This window comes from Ammospiza caudacuta, chromosome 20 (genome assembly GCF_027887145.1).
Source record: "Ammospiza caudacuta isolate bAmmCau1 chromosome 20, bAmmCau1.pri, whole genome shotgun sequence".
Lineage (NCBI taxonomy): Eukaryota > Metazoa > Chordata > Aves > Passeriformes > Passerellidae > Ammospiza > Ammospiza caudacuta.
In genome coordinates, this window is record NC_080612.1 from 2,812,013 (window position 1) to 2,830,404 (window position 18,392).

The 18,392-nt window shown below is 50.0% G+C and overlaps 1 protein-coding gene across 2 annotated transcripts in view; it reads right to left on the bottom strand.

Annotated features, from left to right (window-relative positions):
- Positions 1-18,392, bottom strand: part of AUTS2 (activator of transcription and developmental regulator AUTS2) — an 803,165-nt gene that overhangs the window by 21,623 nt on the left and 763,150 nt on the right. For both annotated transcript variants that reach the window (XM_058817763.1, XM_058817762.1), the window contains exons 7-11: positions 7,940-8,202; positions 7,671-7,864; positions 6,024-6,277; positions 3,734-3,954; positions 3,261-3,305 (exon numbers count right to left, since the gene is read on the bottom strand). In XM_058817763.1, coding sequence (XP_058673746.1) covers positions 3,261-3,305; positions 3,734-3,954; positions 6,024-6,277; positions 7,671-7,864; positions 7,940-8,202 — 977 coding nt within the window. The remainder of the gene's footprint in view (positions 1-3,260; positions 3,306-3,733; positions 3,955-6,023; positions 6,278-7,670; positions 7,865-7,939; positions 8,203-18,392) is intronic.

Consider the following 18,392-nt stretch of genomic DNA (forward strand, 5'->3'; position numbering starts at 1 on the left):
CACACTCCAAACCCATTCTTGGTGTGAAACCTCTGGATCTCAGAGGGGATGGATCTAGGAGGGATGGATCTGGGAGGGGATGGGTTTAGGAAGGGATGGATCTCAGAGGGGATAGATCTAGGAGGGAATGGATCTAGGAGGGGAGGGATCTCAGAGGGGATGGATCTAGGAGGGATGGATCTAGGAGGGGATGGATCTAGGAGGGGATGGATCTAGGAGGGGATGGATCTAGAAGGGGATGGCTCTTGGAAGGGATGGATCTAGGAGAGGATCCAGCTCCACTGGAATTGCCACCCTAAAACCTAACAGGGTTCTCTGGCTGACACCAATTCCCCTCTGACCACGGCTGAGCAAAGTCAAACTACTGTGTGCTACTTTTAAGATCAAAATAAATGAGTTAATGGCCAATTGAACAGAAGCAGGACTGGGCAAAGTCAAAGACTGGACATGAGGGGTGGGAAAACACTGAGCAAATCCCATCCCAGAGTAAAACAGTACCACAAAGTTGTGATGGATTTGGATATGCCAGGCACACACTTGTGCTTCTCTTCATAATTTTTCCTTCCACTAGCTTATCTTGCCATGCCATTTATCCATATTGTATTTACTGAAAGCTGAGAAAACATTTCAGAGGTATCAGAAGATTTTCTCAGTTTAAAAGGCTAGTATTGAGCCTCCGTTCCTGTTGCTGCTGTTGTTTTTAATTCTATTTAATTTGGACCTGCTCCATCCAATGGTGCAGAAAACATTTTGAGATTATTTGATACTGAACTGTAGACATTTGAGAAACCATTAAGAGACATTTGTCCTCATTTACAATAACTTTTAATGAGTAAAATGTGCTTGAAATTCTCCAGTGTCGTCTGTCTTTAATTCTCTGTGTAATGGACTAATTCTAAGTGATGGCAAAAGATGTAATACTTCATATTCTATTGGCTATGACTAATAATAAGGAATTCTTTCCTCAGTTTTATAACAAGTGGTAAGTTAATTAAATGTGACCTTTCCTCAAGGTCAGAATTATTAATAAAATATAAATAGTTTATCTCTGTGATTAATTTGTATCAGTTAAATTCCTCCAGCTTTCAGAATTCACATTTCATAGTCAAATGCTTCCTTCTTCCCAAGAATTCCTTCTTTTTTGAGCAGCAGTTTTCCCTTCTAGTTTTCCCTGGGGAAACATGCAGTGACCACCTTGGCCAGGTGTATGTGATGCTAAACTAGACCTGGCAGCAGCTGCAGGTGAAAGCAAAGCCTCACTGTGCTAAAAGAGAAGAAATAACACTGATTTAAAACTCAACATTAGCTTCTATGTGAGCTACACTCCCTGTTCTAAAGTAGATGGATTTTAAGTCTCAAGCAGACCCTGTTCTACAAAGTTCACCCACACTCAGCTTTAAGGGATCTGAGCTCCAGGTGTGGATCTACAGTGGGAGCTCTTGTCCCTAGAACAGCTCTGTGGAAGTGCCACATTCTGACAGTATTTGTATTTCTCCTGCCCTGTGGGTGAGCCCCAAACCCTGCTAAGGGACAGCTCCCATTCCCTGTGCCCTGACCAGTCCCAGGGGAGGGACAGGGGACACCCAGCTGGGCTGGCTCACTGGGCAGGGACAGGGGACACCCAGCTGGGCTGGCCTGGCTCACTGGGCAGGGACAGGGGACACCCAGCTGGGCTGGCCTCGCTCACTGGGCAGGGACAGGGGACACCCAGCTGGGCTGGCCTGGCTCACTGGGCAGGGACCAAGGGACACCCAGCTGGCCTTGCTGGGGTCACAGACAGCCTGTTGCCCCAGTGCAGGCACCACAGCATCCCCTGGGAGCAGCTGTCCCACAGTGCTGATCAGGGGCAGCCCCTTCCCAAGGACAAACCTCTCCCCAGGGAAGGCAGGAGAGCCCAGGTCCCTGCCTTGCCCCAGCTCAGCTCCCTGGCTAAGGGAGCACAGCATGGAGCTCTCCTGACCTTACAGGGGTGAGGCCATAACCTTTGCAATCCAGGTAGCTCCCAGATTTCTGAGATTATTGGACTGAATGTGAACAGCAGATACAGCTGGAGACTTCTGCAATGCATCCTATTCTACACTGCCAACTTCTGTGCTTGATTTGTCTAAAATCCATGCACTATCTCCCTATTCTGTGTTCCTGATGAGATCCACAGGCCACACTGATCAATCTCCTGGAGCCCTGTGAAGCTCAGCAAATCAGAGTGCAATGAACACTGGTGCAGGTGAGCAGCAGTGCCCTTTGGAGTGGAGGTGGCAATGTCTGCCCAGTGTTCCTGGAGCTGTGAGCCTGCAAACACTGAGTCCCAGCTCCTCAAATGAAGGGCCAGACATGGAGAGGACTGCTCAGGGGCAGGACAGGCTGTGAGCAGGCCATGTGTTTAATCCAGACATTGTCTTAACCAGTTTTTTTTGCCCAGTTCCACTTCTAAGCAAAACCAACACATAAAGCCAAATGCTCTGCAGATTTCTGAGTGCTGATGCAGTACTCCTTCTCTCATCAAAATATTGCTCTTGGATTAAGAAACTCTTGCCAGACACCTGCCTCTGCCAATAGGATGAAGAAAATACAACCCAGGGTTCAGCAGCAAACCAATCAGTGGATTCAAATCCTTAACAGCAAAAGCTTTACATAAAACTGGAATTTTAAAAATCAGTTCATCTCACTAAGTAACATTTTTGGTAGCTTAGGTAAACACATCTAGTGCATAGCTGGATTCATGTTGCTGTCATCACACAGAGCTTTCAAAACATAACCCAGTGGATCAGATGAGCCTTTGAAATCTGAATAAGATGACAGGTTTTCAGATTTTATCAAACAAAATATGATAGATTGGGAAAACTATTAGATTATCTATCCCTGAAGGATTTGTCTCATAGTTTGTCAGTTCATTTTAAGTTCCTTAGCAAAAATATCAGCCCAAGGGTTTGTGGCACAAGTGAAACACTGTGATGGAATCACTGCTCTCTCCTGAACCATGGAACAGTCAGCCCTTCTATCTCATCTTTTCACATCAAACCTGGATCCAAATGGTGTGTGAGCAAGAGATCTTTTGATTGGAAAAGCTGATACTGCATCTTTATCAGAAACAAGCACCATGAATGCAAGCCTTCAAAAGCCAAAGCAACCAAGGACGGTAATGGTAAATCCTGGAGTGATGATTAGGGAGAGATTTGACACTGTGCCATTGATTGAGTGGTGATCCCAACCCACCACAGAAAAGCAGTGAAGTCAGTTGGAAACAGAGCAATAAAACTCACACTGTGACGGTAGAAGGGGTCAACTTTTGTAGGATATTTGTCAAACTGCAAAGGGATCAAAGCACAAACTAGTTACTTTATATTTCCTTGCTTTACTTCTGTTGGCAAAATAGAAGACAACTTCTCTATTATTTGGCAACCAACAGAGAGGAAAAAAAATATGCAGAAAATTAGTTTCCAATGAAATTGTTTGGGTTTTTTTCTTTCTTCAAAGTAAATCAAGATCTTTTCAGGACAGGACAAAGGAGGAGCAAACACTCTAGGCAGGACTGGCCAGAGCCTCATCCCTTGGTCCTGTGCTGCCACCTGAACCTCATACTGTGACAGAGGGACAGCCCTGCCTCTCCTACCCAGACACCCCTGGGCAGCACAGGAGCCCTTCCCCACAACCTGGCAAATTCTCCACAATACTTTTGTAACAAAGAATAGAGTTGTGCTCTACTTATCCTCACATTTCTGCCTGGGGTACGCACCATGGGCGGTGCTGGCGTCGGCATGATGGCAGTGGGAGGGATGGCGTGGGGGAAGGGCGTGAAGGTGTGCTGGTGGGTGTGTTGGTGTGTGTGCTGGTGCTGGTGCTGGTGCTGGTGGAACTCTGTCCTCAGGTAGGGCGGCGGGCCCAGCGAGGCGCCGCGGTCGGCGCTCTGCGAGGCCAGGAACCGCGTGTTCAGCTCCTGCCGCAGGAGGTCTTGCTCTGAAACACAGAAGCACAGAGGGACAGGGTTTATGGGCTTGGAAATGAACTTGGAGATCACAGAGTCCAACCTGGGACCCAACAGCAGCCTGGCACCCAGACTGACCGGTCCGGCCTTTTGTCTCTGCCTGGTCATACGTAGGATGGCCTTGGCACAGCCCGCGCTCCAAAGGACGAGTCTGCACTCTTCGCATTTTCAGTCTTCAATATTGTTTATTATCTCTTATCTACAAAGTTTTCTCCCAGCCTGACAGAGGGCTGACCAGCAAGGCAGCCAAGGGCACACTGACCTCCCACTGGGCGGTCATCTATTTTTATACTAAGAACTACGTACATCATATTTACCTTTACCTTCCAATACCTTTTACCCTTATTAACAAGTGCACATTTAACATGAACCAATCCCAAAGTGCCAACATCACCACAGAAGATGGATGACAAGAAGAAGAAAGAAGAAGGACAAGACACGCCCTAATTCCTCCATCTTGTCTCCTACAACCCCCCTGTACCAAAATCCCAAAACCTGTATTTTCACCCTGTGAACACTTAATTCTTACACCTCTTATCCCCAAGTGATTCTCTTGTGCTCATACAGGTGGCACATCCTGTGCAGGGTCAAAATCCAACCACCAAGCACTTCTGGCAACATTCCAGGATTTCCGAGCCCCCCCAAGGGTTGTCTCAGTAACTCTGGACATCTGGAGTGATGTGCTGAGTTCCCACACCACACCATGGCACTGAGTGCCACATCCAGTCCTTTTATAACACCTCCAAGGACAGAGACTCCACCACCTCCCTGGGCAGCCCCTTCCTATGCCCAATCACCCTTTCTGTGAAGATTTTTTTCCTAATGTCCAGCCTAAACTTCCCCTGGTGCAGCTGAAGGCTGGGTGCTCTCATCCTGTCGCTGTTCCCTGGGAGCAGAGCCTGAGCCCCCCTGGCTGCACCCTCCTGTCGGGGCCTTGCAGAGAGTGATGGGGTCTGCCCTGAGCCTCCTCCTCTCCAGGATAAACACCCCCAGCTCCCTCAGCCCCTCCTCACAGGGTTTGTGTTCCAGACCCCTCACCAGTCTTGCTGCCCTTCTCTGGACATGCTCCAGCCCCTCCATGTCCTTCCTAAATTCAGGGGCCCAAACTGGACACAGCACTTGAGGTGTGGCCTCACCAGTGCTGAGTGCAGGGGAAAACAAACAATAAAACAATAAAACAACTCCCCCAAGCTCTGGGGCTTTTCCAGGCCTTGTGCCACTTCCTTTGCTGTCTGTGGATAATCATGACACAGGACAGGGTAAGAAAGCCCCCGCAGGTCTTCCACCAGATCCCAAAGGCCTGAAACATTACAAAGTTTCCATTTCCCCTCTCACCAAGCCTGTTTTCACATTTCTCTGAGCATTTATGGACATAGACACAGTCCTGAATAGGTGAGGGTGGACGAGCAAGCTGGAGTGAGCTAACAAGTGGCTGCTGCTCACAGGAGCATCCTGATGCATGGACACTAAATGACACTACACAAATGCTCCATTTTCTTCCCCTCAGTGACCTGGTCAGGCCCTGGCACAGGGTGCCCAGAGCAGCTGGCAGTGCCCAAGGCCAGGCTGGATGGGGCTTAGAGCAGCCTGGACCAGCAGAAGGCATTCCTGCCATGGCACTGGATGGGTTTTAAGGTCCCCCCAACCTAAACCTTCTGAACACACCTGAGCCCAGCACTGCTGTGAGCTTGGCCAGCACAGACCCTCTCTGAAGCCCCTCCTGTCTGCTAGGCACACACCACAACTGCATGAAGACCTTTGCTGGGGGGGGGGCACAGATTCCAGGTGGGCACCTCATGAACTCAGCAGTATTTCACTGTGGATTGTACAGAACAAACCTGGGAGAACCACAGCCCTCCCAAAGCAATCACTCCTGGGGCAGAGGGCAAGTCCCTGGCTGTGCCTGGGTGTCTGCTTGGCATTGCCATCACTGTCTTCACAGTCAGTACAGCCTCTCCCCACCACAAGGCCCAAACCCCAAATTTGGGTATTCTGACCAAACCCAGAGCTGAGTTCAGAGCTGAACCCTCACGGCTCTCACCTGAGTAAGTGCTCCCAGCCGGGTGTCCTGGAACCTGCAGCGTCCCTGAGGTCAGCGGGGGTGGCGGGGGCAGAGCCGTGGGAGGGGCAAACATATTGGGGTGGTGTGGGTGTGCGGGGGGCTGCAGGGCCGGGGGGAAGCTGTGCAGGGGGCTGGGGCTGGCCAGGGACAGCGGGAACGGCGACGCCGACGGGTGGTGCGAGATGTGCGGGGGAGGCGCCTGGCTCTTGGCGGGGGTGCTGCTCCTGCTGCTGCTGTAAGGAGAGGAGGAGCTGTCAGGGCAGAGAACAGCCACACACACCACACAACCTCAGCATGTCAAACACAGTGTTACGAAGCCCAGTTACCATTTCCAGTCCTACCCCTTCTCCAACACCTGTTCGGGTATCTTTTACTTCCTGTGGTCCCCACACACTGAGCTGTGCTCTCCTGTGCTGTATTGTCCCACAACAGCACAAAGGAGTAATCAGCCCTAGGCATTCATGACTTAATTATCAGGTCCTTTCTATATGACTGCTCCTGGTTCATGTTTTCAGGCAAATGAAGCTCAAAATTACTGCATTAATAAAATTTAATTTTTTAAAAAGTGAATTACTAAGATGAAAGACCACAGAAAATGTGAAATGAAGTTGAGAAGGCAACAACAGATTTGTACCTATTGTACAGGTAATGTCCCTCTCTACCCCACAATAAAATGAGATAAGACGAGTCAACAAAAGAACTATTTGTGATTACACTGGCTGCAAATTTTCAGGTTTCATTTCCTACTAATGAGTATTTAAAATACATTCATGGAAGGCTTAATTCTCCTTGTCTTCATTTCAAGTAACAACATGCTTCTACTGCAGTGACTTTTAAAGACAAGCAGTACCAGCTTGGTTAAAAATAAATCCAGGTCTTAAACACCTCCCAGTCTTTAGTCAAACCATGAAGCAACCACAGCGCTACTTCCCCAGGTCTTGAAGGTCACACCTGCCTGCTGGGAGCTTGATTTGGAGAATGGCAACCCAGCTTAGAGTAGGGGAAACCTGAGATCCCTGACTCACGGGGACATCACAGGTTCCTGTGCACATGGTGCTAAATCTCACTGCTCATCTCTGTCATCCACAGATAAAAGGTGAGGCTGATCTCACCGTGGACAGGTGAGAGCAAAACACTGAAGCCTGCAAGGTGTCAGCAGGGCAGGAAAACAGGGAGCTGGGAAGTGCCTGGTGTGTGACTGCTGGTGCTGGGCTGTCACCAGCTGCACCTCAATCGAGGGGCTCCTGGGCTCCCTGCCCTTGGGCATGGCAGGGCTTGGAGAAAACAGGTATTTACAGGGATGGGAGGGCAAAACTGTCAGCCTTCAGTGAGCAGCCCAGTGCAGGAACTGGGCTTTGCTTCCCCAATCTACATAACTGTGTAGAATTCCCTCCAAAAACCCAAGTATGGCAGGGAAAAAATCCAAAGCAAATGAACTTAAAATACTAGTTTATGGGATCACCGGGTCACAGAGAGTGATCCTGGCTTATCTCAGGAGAGGAATCAAGGTTAAATGCACCAAGTGCCCTGTATTTCCCAGGGATGTGATGGGCTGTGCTGTCCCTTCTTTGTCCAATTCCCCCTCAGGCTCAGCCCAGCACCCCAGACCCCTCTCTGTGCACCTACCTTAAGCTGTTGAGGCTCAAGCTGCTGCTGTTGTAGGCAGAGAGCGGCTGCGAGAGGCTCTGGGGATGGGGCTGCACGGCGGGCAGGGCCGGGTGCGCCGGGGGCAGCGGCGACTGCGGCCGCGGCGGGTGCGGGCCGGCCGGGGGCGGGCCGGAGGGCTGGCCGGAGTGCTGGCCGCAGGGAGGGCCGGAATGCTGGCCGGAATGCTGGCCGGAGTGCTGGCCGGCAGGAGGGCGGCCGGGCTCCTCGGGGGCCGGGGGCACCGGCACGGCCGGGGCGGGCGCTGGGGCCGGAGCCTCGGGGCGTGAGGCGAGCGCGGGGCTGGGGCAGCGGCCCTCGGCAGGCGGCTCCAGCGGCGGCGGTGTCACCTGAGGACGGGGGTCTTTAGGCACCACAGGCTCAAGTATTGGGTCTTTGCTGCTGTCCTGGCTTTTCTCTTGGCTCCTTTCTAGTCCTGATATTTTGGGGACAGCTGGGCCCCTAGCACCAGAGTCGTCATTGTCAGCAAGTGCGCCAACTCCCACCTCTTTATCTGCAACAAGAACAGAGAGAGAAAATGGTTAAACATGACACAGACAGGCCAACCCAAAGCCACTGCTGGGCAACTCACACTCCCCATTTAGTTTCCATCAAGAACCATCCAGGTAACGTGAAACTGAATCAAATCCATCTGCCCCAGTAACTCTCCTCAAAATAAAACACGTGGCAGAGAAGACAGACCCTGTTTAGGGGTGCTGTTCCCCATTGTTGTTACTCATCATAATCCCTCACTGAGGGAGCAAGCTGAGGGAACTGACCCTCTGAGGGAGCCACCACCACAGGAGCTCCGTGCTTCTCACTGAATGGCTAACGTTGGAAAAGATCCACCAAGTCCAATCCCTCACCATGTTCACCATTAAATCATGTCCTCAAGTATCACATCCCCATGTTTTTTGAACACTTCCATGGCTGTTGACTGCACCACTGCCCTGGGCAGCCCCTGGCAGTGCTGAGCCCCCTTTCCATGGGGAAATTCCTGCTGCTGTCCCCCCTGAGCTGCCCTGGCCCAGCCTGAGGCCGTTCCCTCTGCTCCTGTCCCTGTTCCCTGGAGCACAGCCCGACCCCCCGGCTGTGCCCTCCTGGCAGGAGCTGTGCAGAGCCACAAGGGCCCCCTGAGCCTCCTTTGCTCCAGGCTGAGCCCCTGCCCAGCTCCCTCAGCTGCTCCTGGGGCTCCAGGCCCTTCCCCATGACACAAGATCTGAACTTTAGAACACACACTAGCAGCAGCCCAGGCTTTTTTAGTTTGGCTGATCATGGAGTGACTTACTTCTATTTCCCAACTCTTTAATAATAATGAATATAATTTTAACATCTGTACATAGGAATTTTGCTGACTGGGGCTCCACAGCAATTTCCTGTTGGAACTGCTCCCCAGACCTTCTGCCAGTGTGGATCTGATCCATGGCACGCCTTGGAACAAATCAGGGGAATGTTGCTGACAGGAGACTGGGAAAGGTGCAGCCTTGCAGGTGGAGGATCAGGAACCCTTTTAGGGTGATACTGCACGACAGCTTGGAACAGCTGGACTTACACCTTTAGCAACTACAGAAACACGGCCCAAAGGAAACATGCAAGGTTTGGAGGGGCTTGGGACAAGCTTAGAATTTAAAAAGTGTCCAGTGTTCTAGATATCTCTAAGATAAGACAACTTTACTCCTCCTTCTGCCAGTTTTAAGGGGAAAAATTACTAAATGCATAATGAAAGAATATCCATTCAGAGAAAATTGTTGACAGCTCCTTTGTGCAAATCCTGAAGTAAAGGAATGAAATTCAAAGTATGGGGAGTGAACTCTGCCAGCCCATGGCCTGGGCACATGTTTGCCTGCCATCACATCCCTGGAGGCAGCCTGGCAGCCATGTGTCACAAACATGACATGATTTGAGTTTAATTTCATTAACATATCAAAACCAAACCACACCAGGACTCACTCACTAAATGTTTTACAGACCCAGTGCAAGGGTGAAAAGCCTGATAAAGCAGAGGATTTTCGTAGGTTGGCAGACAGGAGGTGGGGAAAAAGGAGACAAAGGGAAGCAGAAGGGAGGTAAAGAGGAAGAAAAGGAAGCAAGAAAGAGAGGAAAAAGGTAAACAGGCTTATTTGATGAGGACCTCCTTTATTCACTCCTGGAATACCTGTGACTGGCAGAGAGGCTCCTCCATCAACTTGGATGGGATGATTACGAGGGTAAGAGTGGGACTCCAGAGGGATAAAAACAATTACTCTGCCATATGCCTAAGGTCTATGTCACTGCAATAAACTGCAGGTTCTAGGTAAAGGAAACTTTGCTTGCATTAACTCTTTGGATCAATCCTCTTTGATCAAACATTATTACAAGTTAGAGTGTGATCAACCCATATGTCAAGGCAGATCCCCCAGGAGGAGAGAAATGAGCAACAGTTTGTTCAGGAATAGGTGGATCTATGTTCCCAGTCCTTATGGTTATAGGAGTTACAAGTTTTTGGGTTTGTTGGGTTTTTTTACACAATGGCTGTTCCCAGTCCTTATGGGTATAGGAGTTACAAGTTTTTGGGTTCATTGGGGTTTTTACACAATGGCTTTGAGGACTCAGGCTTGTCACCAGCAGTGCCCCAGAACATGGCTCTAGCAGGTGGTCTGGAAATCCTGCAGAGGTGATACTTCCAAACCTACAGGGAACACCTTGGTGTCAGTGCATTCATTAAATCCTTTCTTTCCTTTAGCCTCTCTCGTGTGTCACATTTATTCAGCAAAGCTCAGAGCTGGGATCTGCTCCTCCTCCCCAGGAGAAAAGGGCTGGGGATGCCCCGGTCCCCTGGGTGTTCCTTGCTGCTGCTGCTCACATCCCCAGTGCCCAGCCCTGAGTGCTATCCTGTGAGTCTGCCCTGGGGAGATGCTGCCTGCAGTAATATAAATGTTATTCCCACTCTCCCAGCTGCCATGCCCGTGGGTTCTGCCTCTCCTGTGTGACACCAGTGCACCCACACTGTGCCCCAGCCCAGCTGTGCAGGAGTCCCAGCCCACCTCTCCCTGCTGAGAACCATGAGGGATAATTCAGAACCAATTCTCCAGCCCACTGCATTTATTTGGAGAGCTGAAATCCCCCCTCAGTGATAAACACCACCAATCACAGGTTCCATGAGGAGGGCTCCAGGCCCCATCAACAGCACTTCAAGGTCACACAGACAAGATTGCTCTTTTCCTACTCTGGGGGAAAAAACCCTTAATGCCACTATGACACTGACAACCCAACTTTCTGAGGCTGTTTATCATCAGAGGAATTCATCTCCACCCAACAGCTAAGCAAGCACCAAGCTAACTCCACTTGCTGGCTGCCTCCACACTCTGCTTTGGATAAACTGGAATTACTGCACTGGGATTCAGAAGGGCAGTGACTTGTGATGTAACTTCCATGCTGACACAGGCTCCCCTTTTTCCACTGGGTTGATACTGCATCCACCAACAGCCAGTCTTCCACTAAAAAAGGAATAAAGCCAGAATTTGATGCTGAGGACTGAGAAACATTGGCATTTCCCAGACAGGAAATGCTGCTTTCACTATCTTCCATTCCTGTGCCCTTTGATGTACCTTAAATCTCAAATTCCTCTGTTTTTCACTCAAACACACAGAACTCCAGAGCCCTCCACATGACCCTGCTGTGTATGTGACTATCATGACACCAGGGAGCAGCCAAGGCCACCGTGGGGATACCTGTAGGTAACCCAGGTGACCCAGAGAGACTCAGCAAACACTTCCCTCTGGAAACATGGATTTGTGTAATAAATACAGGCAATATGCAGCTTTCCATCACTGTCTCTCTTTCTAATGTGCAAATCACTAAAATCTGACCCAAACTTTGTGTTCTGGCTCCTGTGTCCCATCTCCATGGTCCCAAAGAGGCCAAGGTTGGCCAGGGTGGCCATTGGGAACATCACAGCCACAGGAACAGCCCAACTGCTCTCCACTGACAAAAGACCCTGTTGGAATTGCCAGATGTGACATTCCCAGAGAATCATCAATGCAGAACCCCCTCATTGTGCCTGGCCAAGGTGTTTGCAGATGGGTCCAAGAGCACCAAAGAGCACAGGAGGTGCCAAGAGCCAGCACAGGGTTTGAGTGCCATGGCCACCCCCAGCCTGGCCAGTCCCAAGTGTCCTGGGCATCATCCCTGGGCCTAGGAAATGAAATCCCCTCAGGGACACCACTGCAGGACCATGTCAAACTCACAGTGGCAAAACTTTTATCCCAAATGCAAAACCATCCAACTTTTCTGTGTCCAGGTGTGAGCCAGCCAGGTCTGGATGCCATCCAGAAACAAGGCTGTACCTCATCCTGTGTCACTCCTCCTCCTGCCTGCATCCAGATTCAGCCTCCACGCCTAGCCTCAGGCAACTTCAGAACTCAACTCAGAACCAGCACTAAATTTTTCACTTTCCTGAGAGGAAAGTTTAGGATTAAGTTCAAAGTCCTTACTGCACAAGTGGGGAAATTGTAGGAGTTTTCAGTGTTCTGCAGCATTATCTTTGTGACTGAGCATTCAGCCTAACAAAGAAATATTTTATCCCATCATTAGTATTAATTTTCTTTCACTGCTTTGGTAAGTTGAACTCTTGACACCCTGTATCTGCCTAACTCAATTTTTCTCCAAACTTCTTAATGCAAGATAAAAACCCAGATCTTTCAAACCCATTTTCTCCAGCTTTACCATGGATAAGTGAGGAGCTGGTACAAACTGTCACAACCCATACAAACCCCCAGGATATCTCTGGAGTCCTGGAATGCATCTACCCCACAGCCCACCAGCTCTTTACAAGCACTTTACAAGGCTTGAAATAATTAATGAGATTGCAGCCCTGATTGTCCATTTCATATTGATGAGACGTTGGTCAGGGCAGTATCTGATGGGGAAGGCAGGTGCCAGGAGCTGCTCCTGCCACAGGGAGGAGGCTGTGGCTGCAGCAGCCAGCACACATCAAACAGGCCCCAGAGCAGCTCAGCTGTTGTACTGGATACACATAATTTGCTAAAAACAATTTATCATTTTTAGCACACAGTCATCTTTCATCCTAATTTCCAAGGACACTAACAAAGCATTTGATTATGCAAATGAAGAACATGCCTTGGAAAGCACAGCTCCTTGCAGTTCTGTCATCTGCTGATAGCAATTACTCCACAGTGAGCAGGTATTAGCACAAGTGAACAGCAAGGCTGGTGACACACTTTGTACTTAATTATAAAACAGAGAAGAAAATCATTCAGGACAAAAGATTTTGCTACCTCCTGTTAAAAATGTTTATCCTCTGCACTGAAAGGGATTTAATTGTCAACAGTGAAGTTGCAGATCAATGAAAAGAAGCACTTAGTGGGATTGCACAAGATGCTGACAATTCTTCAGTCATTGAGCTGCTTCTGGCCTTGATTTGAGAGTGCAGAGTTCTCCAGTGCTGCACATTACACCATTTATTTCATCCAGCTGTTAAAGAGAACACTCTCCATAAATGTAACTCCTATAGCTGTACACTGGGAGCATATGACAGCACTTATTGCATTTTTTTAAAGCACCTCTTGATTTAGTACAAAGGAATGGGATAAAGCTTTCTAGAGGGAAGGAAAGGGAATATCCAAACACCTGTCTGTCAGGAATCCCGGCGCTTTAGTAAATAAGAAGGAACTGCAGACAGGTGTAACACACTCACAGACCCTGCAAGAACTCAATCCTGCTTCAACACACACAGCCAAAGGTTTACTTCCAATAAAATCTCTTGACTTCCTAACCCATCCAGCTGGGAATCAATAAATGACATCATTAACTACACAGCCCCAAAGTATTCCACAGCCAGGTCCTGAGGGATGACTGAAGGGGCTCCCAAAGGGGCTGGAAAACTTCCCAGGTGGGAAGTGATGCTGACAGTCACTGGGGAATATTCTTTACCAATAATGGGTTTGTGATCAAAGAGTTTCACCTTCCTATTTCAATTCTGCATTTTAATCAAAGACATTCAGGTTTTCTCATGGCAATCCTTCTAAAACACACCCAGACACAGAAGGCCCCTATGAGGCCAGGCTGTGCCTCCCACCCCTCCAGCAGCAGCACAAGGCTCTTCCCAAAGTGCTGCACAAACCTTGGAGCCAGGACACAAATCCCACCTGCCCAACCATGAGCTCTGCTCCTGATCTCTGCTCAAAGCTGCCTTAGACCCAAACACCTGGGAGTTTCTGCCAGGATTGTGGCAAAACCAGGGGCTTTTAATGCACCTAAATCTCAAGAGTTATAGAATCCCAGAATGGGTTGAGATGGGAGGGACCTCAAAGCCCATCCCATCCCACCCCTGCCATGGCAGGGACACCTCCCACTGTCCAGCCTGGCCTTGGGCACTGCCAGGGCTCCAGGGGCAGCCCCAGCTGCTCTGGGCACCCTGTGCCCACCCTCACAGGGTGGAATTTCTCCCCAATATCCCATCCATCCCTGCCCTCTGGCAGTGGGAAGCCACTCCCTGAGTCCTGTCCCTCCATCAGCCCCTCTCTGCCTCCCTCTCTCCTCTTTTGGCTGTCACAAGAGCACCCTGTGACCCCTCATGGGCAGAGCACAAGGGTGGGAGCACTTCAAACCTGCCCAGAGTAAATGAGGTGACAATACAGGACAATAATCAATTAAAACCAGAAAACACTGCAAGGCTGGATAATTTTCTCCAATTATCAACAGGAACATCACCTCAGCACAGGGTTAACCTCATCAGAGGACAAGGAGAGGAAAATATCTTGAGTTTATCAATAGCATCTCCCACTTATTGATTTGCCTTGGCTACAGATCCACAATATTCCCTGAAATGCCCATGACATCTGCTCATCCCACTTGTGTGTGACAGGATTACCTGAATGAGCTTGAACAAAAGCAGCTTTCAAAAGCAGCCTGAAAGGTATAACCCTGTGAACACTGATCAAATGGAACCTGACAGCTCAGCTGAATACACCAAGGACCACAAGGATGTGTGTGATATGTTTATCCAGCAAAATAATACATCTATTCCCCCTGAGAGGTGTCACACCCCCAGCTCACCAGCCACACAGCCCTGGCTCCTCTGTGGATTTGATCTTTACAGCCAAAGAATTTCTGATTTTAAAGGCATGATGCCAATATAAGCAGAGAGATTAAAACCACTTGCTAACACTAAGATGGAGCTCAGCACCATGAGAATTCCCATTTTCAATTATAAATATTTCAGCTCAAGGAAACTTTGCTGAGCTTCCACATCCCAGCTCCCACATCAGGGTCACTTTACACTGTTCTCATGCTTGGCACGACTTTCCTTCAGTTTCCAATGCTGCAGAGAAAAATACCGATGTTAGAGAATTAGGGTTGATGTTAGAGAATTACAGAGTTGTTAAGGTTGGAAAAGCTCTCTAAGATCACTGAGTCCAACCCTGCCAAGGCCACCACTAACCCATGTCCCCACATGCCAGATCTGGATACCTTTTAACTCCCTCCAGGGCTGGTGACTCCACCTCTGCCCTGGGCAGCTGTGCCAGGGCTCATCCAGCCCTTTGCTCCCACTGCCCAGGAAGGATTCTTCTGGTCTGGGTTGTACCAACAAGTGCAGAAATGAGATTTTATTGTTTCTGGTCAACAAATTGTCACATTAAATGTGTTAATTATACGTGTTCAGCAGCACCCAGCTCTTTGCAAATTGTCTGAAAGCAAAATTCAAGCAAAGGTACAAAGTCAGTGTGATGGTCCCTGTGAGCCACTCTTCACTCCTGAGGCAGACATCTTCAGGGAAGCTCCAGCTGAGGTGTTCGACCCCAGAGTTGTGGATCCTCTGTGCCCTGCCCACACAGATCACTAAAACCACCCTGTCAAAGTGCCTCTGCACATCACCACGAGCAGTGCCCACCCTCAGGACACACCAGCTGGCCTGTCCATAGTGAGCACAGCAGAGCAGCAGGGCAGGGTGGTCTTGCTGTGAAGGAAGAGCTGTCTGGGGGGCTGAGCATGTCCCAAACACAGCAGCAGGAATGAGCACTGGGCTCACAGCCACCACAGCACCTCCAGCTCAGCTCAGCCCACAGCCTCACTCATAGCCTGAATGTCCACAATAAATGGCAGGCAATGAAGATTAAAGTCAGCTGTGCCCCACACTGTCCCTGGGATGTGTTAATGAGCTGGCAGGACACAGGACTGGCACAGCAGTGTCCCACATGCAAGAGGACACCGACATCAGGGTGTGATATCTGAGACTGAGGATGGCCCCAAATATGGGGATTTTCTATCCAAACTGGATTCATTAGCCTGTGTATGATTCATAATAGCATTTGAAAAATGTCCTGTGCTCCTCACTTTAATTTTAATTCATGTTGTGCCTTGCTGCTGAGGCTAATTATTATCCAGCAATGGTGAATCCAAAGCCTCCAGCCTCATGAACAGGACTGTGTGGTGTTGCCTCCATGTGACAGGGAACTGTAATTCTAAAAGGATTAAAAGTTTACCAGCACAGCCATGTAAAGCAGAAAATGAATTGTTCACTCTTCTCATCTCTGTTTGGAAATTAGATTACAGGCTCCAAGTGAGCTGAAATACAGAATGAGGCAAATCTTTGTGATTAGCTCACAGGTGGCCAGTGAGCCTTTCTGTGCCTCAAAGGCTGGCAGATTCCCATTAGCTGCAATAATAAAAGAATGTGTACTTACCCCTCAGCCCAAACCCTGCCCTGTGCCAGCACAGCTACCTGCTGTGCTAATCCTCAGGGCCAATATCACCACCCCCAGCTGGGAGCTCTGCAGTTTGCTCAGCTGTCAGCTGGGACATTTGGGGTGTGTGGCTCACCCCTGCCCAGCCCCGGGGCCCCACTGCACCCTCAGCACTGGGAAGGAACTGGGGTGGTCACCCCTGCCAGCCCCACGCTGGCAGCAGCTGCTTCCCAGCAAAGCAGCTCTTTATAAACAATTTGTACCATTCACCAGCAGTGCTTCACCTTCCTGTTCTCTCTGCAGAAGGCACCCATGGGTGTCAGTACAGCAAACCCACCACACTTCAGCAGAAATCAGGAATCAGAGCTCACAAGTGGTGCAGAGCATCAGTGTCCATTCCATCTGGGATCTGCTCCTCACTCCTGCCAGCTGCAGATGCAGTGGGACAATGGGAGCCTCTCACTCAGCCCCAGCCCACACACAAGGAAACCTCTCCCAGCCCTCCCACCACGAGGCTGGTTCACATGAGGAACCTTCAGGGCTTCTTCCTCTGGCAAACTGATATCCCACCTGGCAGAACTGTGATAACTTTTTTATTATTTCTGTAAACATCTAATAATCCTGTGAACCCTTCTAAGCTACCCTAACATTACCTTCCACCAGGGAGCTCTACAACTCAACTTACAATTTCCTTTTGTTCCTTTTATAGAATCACTGAACCATTAAAGTTGGAAAAGGCCTCCAGAGATCATCAAGTCCAAGCTCTGACCCCCATGCACACTAAAGCACACCACAAAGTGCTGCATCCTCTTGTCTTTTGAACCCTTCCGGGGATGGGGACTCCACCACTGCCCTGGGCAGCCACTGCCAGTGTTTAACCACTCTTCCAGTGAAGAAATTTTTTCCTACTATCCAACGTGAACCTTCCTTGGAATGTGTAAGGCAGGGAGATGAGAACCCATCTCCTTATTCCCACACTACAAATTTGCCAGAATATTTCAATTTAACTTCATAAAATTTCTTTTACATGAAAAATTTTAAAAATCTGTTGAACAGTGGTGCTGTGGACCAGTGCTTGAGACCCCAACCCTTGGCTCTGCCCTGATGTGGGGCTGTTTTATACGCTATTCTGGGGAAACAGATGGAATTCCAAGTAACCTCTTCCCTCTTCATTTCCCTTTTTCTAAAAGCACCTTTTGCCTGACCTGGCAAAGCTGGCTTCCAACAGAGCTGCTGCTGGAAGGAATGCCTGGAGAGCTGCTCCTGCCCCTCACCCTGCACACAGCACTCATTGCAGATCCTAAACCACCACGGCTCAGGGTCAGACCTCCCTGAAGTTATGCACATATTTAACTGGATGTGAAGGGAATCAGGCAGCAGCTGATTGTTTGATCCGGGGATTAATGTGACACTGACACCTGGGCTCAGAGGCACCAGCTGGTGCAGTGGCACTGCCAGGCCTTGGGGATGGACCTGCTCAGGATCTTCCTGTCAGGGCATCAAAGGTGTCACCAAACCTCCCTGCTGGCAGCCAGACTGGGGCACTGAATGTCCTGCAGCTGGGGGTGGCGGTGGACACTCTCCCCAGGCCAGGATGGCACATTATGCCAGCTTGTGCCAGAACCCCAGGCTGGGCCAGGCTGTGCGGGGCCCAGAGGGTCCCTGGTGGCACCTCCGTGCTCAGGCAGGGCCATCCCCGAGCACAGGGCACAGCATTGTGTGCACAGGGCTCTGCAGGATCCCCAGTGCTGAGGGAGACTCCAGCCCCTCCCTGGGCAGCCTGCTCAGGGCTGGGCACTGCCCAGGGCACAAGTTGTGCCTCCTGGGCAGGGGCAGTGCTGGGCTCAGGCCCTGCCCGTGGCTCTGGTGCCGCTGCTGGGCCTGGAGCAGAGCCTGGGCCCTGCTCTGCCCCTCCCTGCACACAGGGACAGCCAGGCCTGAGGGCCCCTCTCAGCTGGGGCTCCTCTCCAGCCTGAGCAGCCCCGGCTCCCTCAGCCTTTCCAGCAAGGAAGGAGCAGCC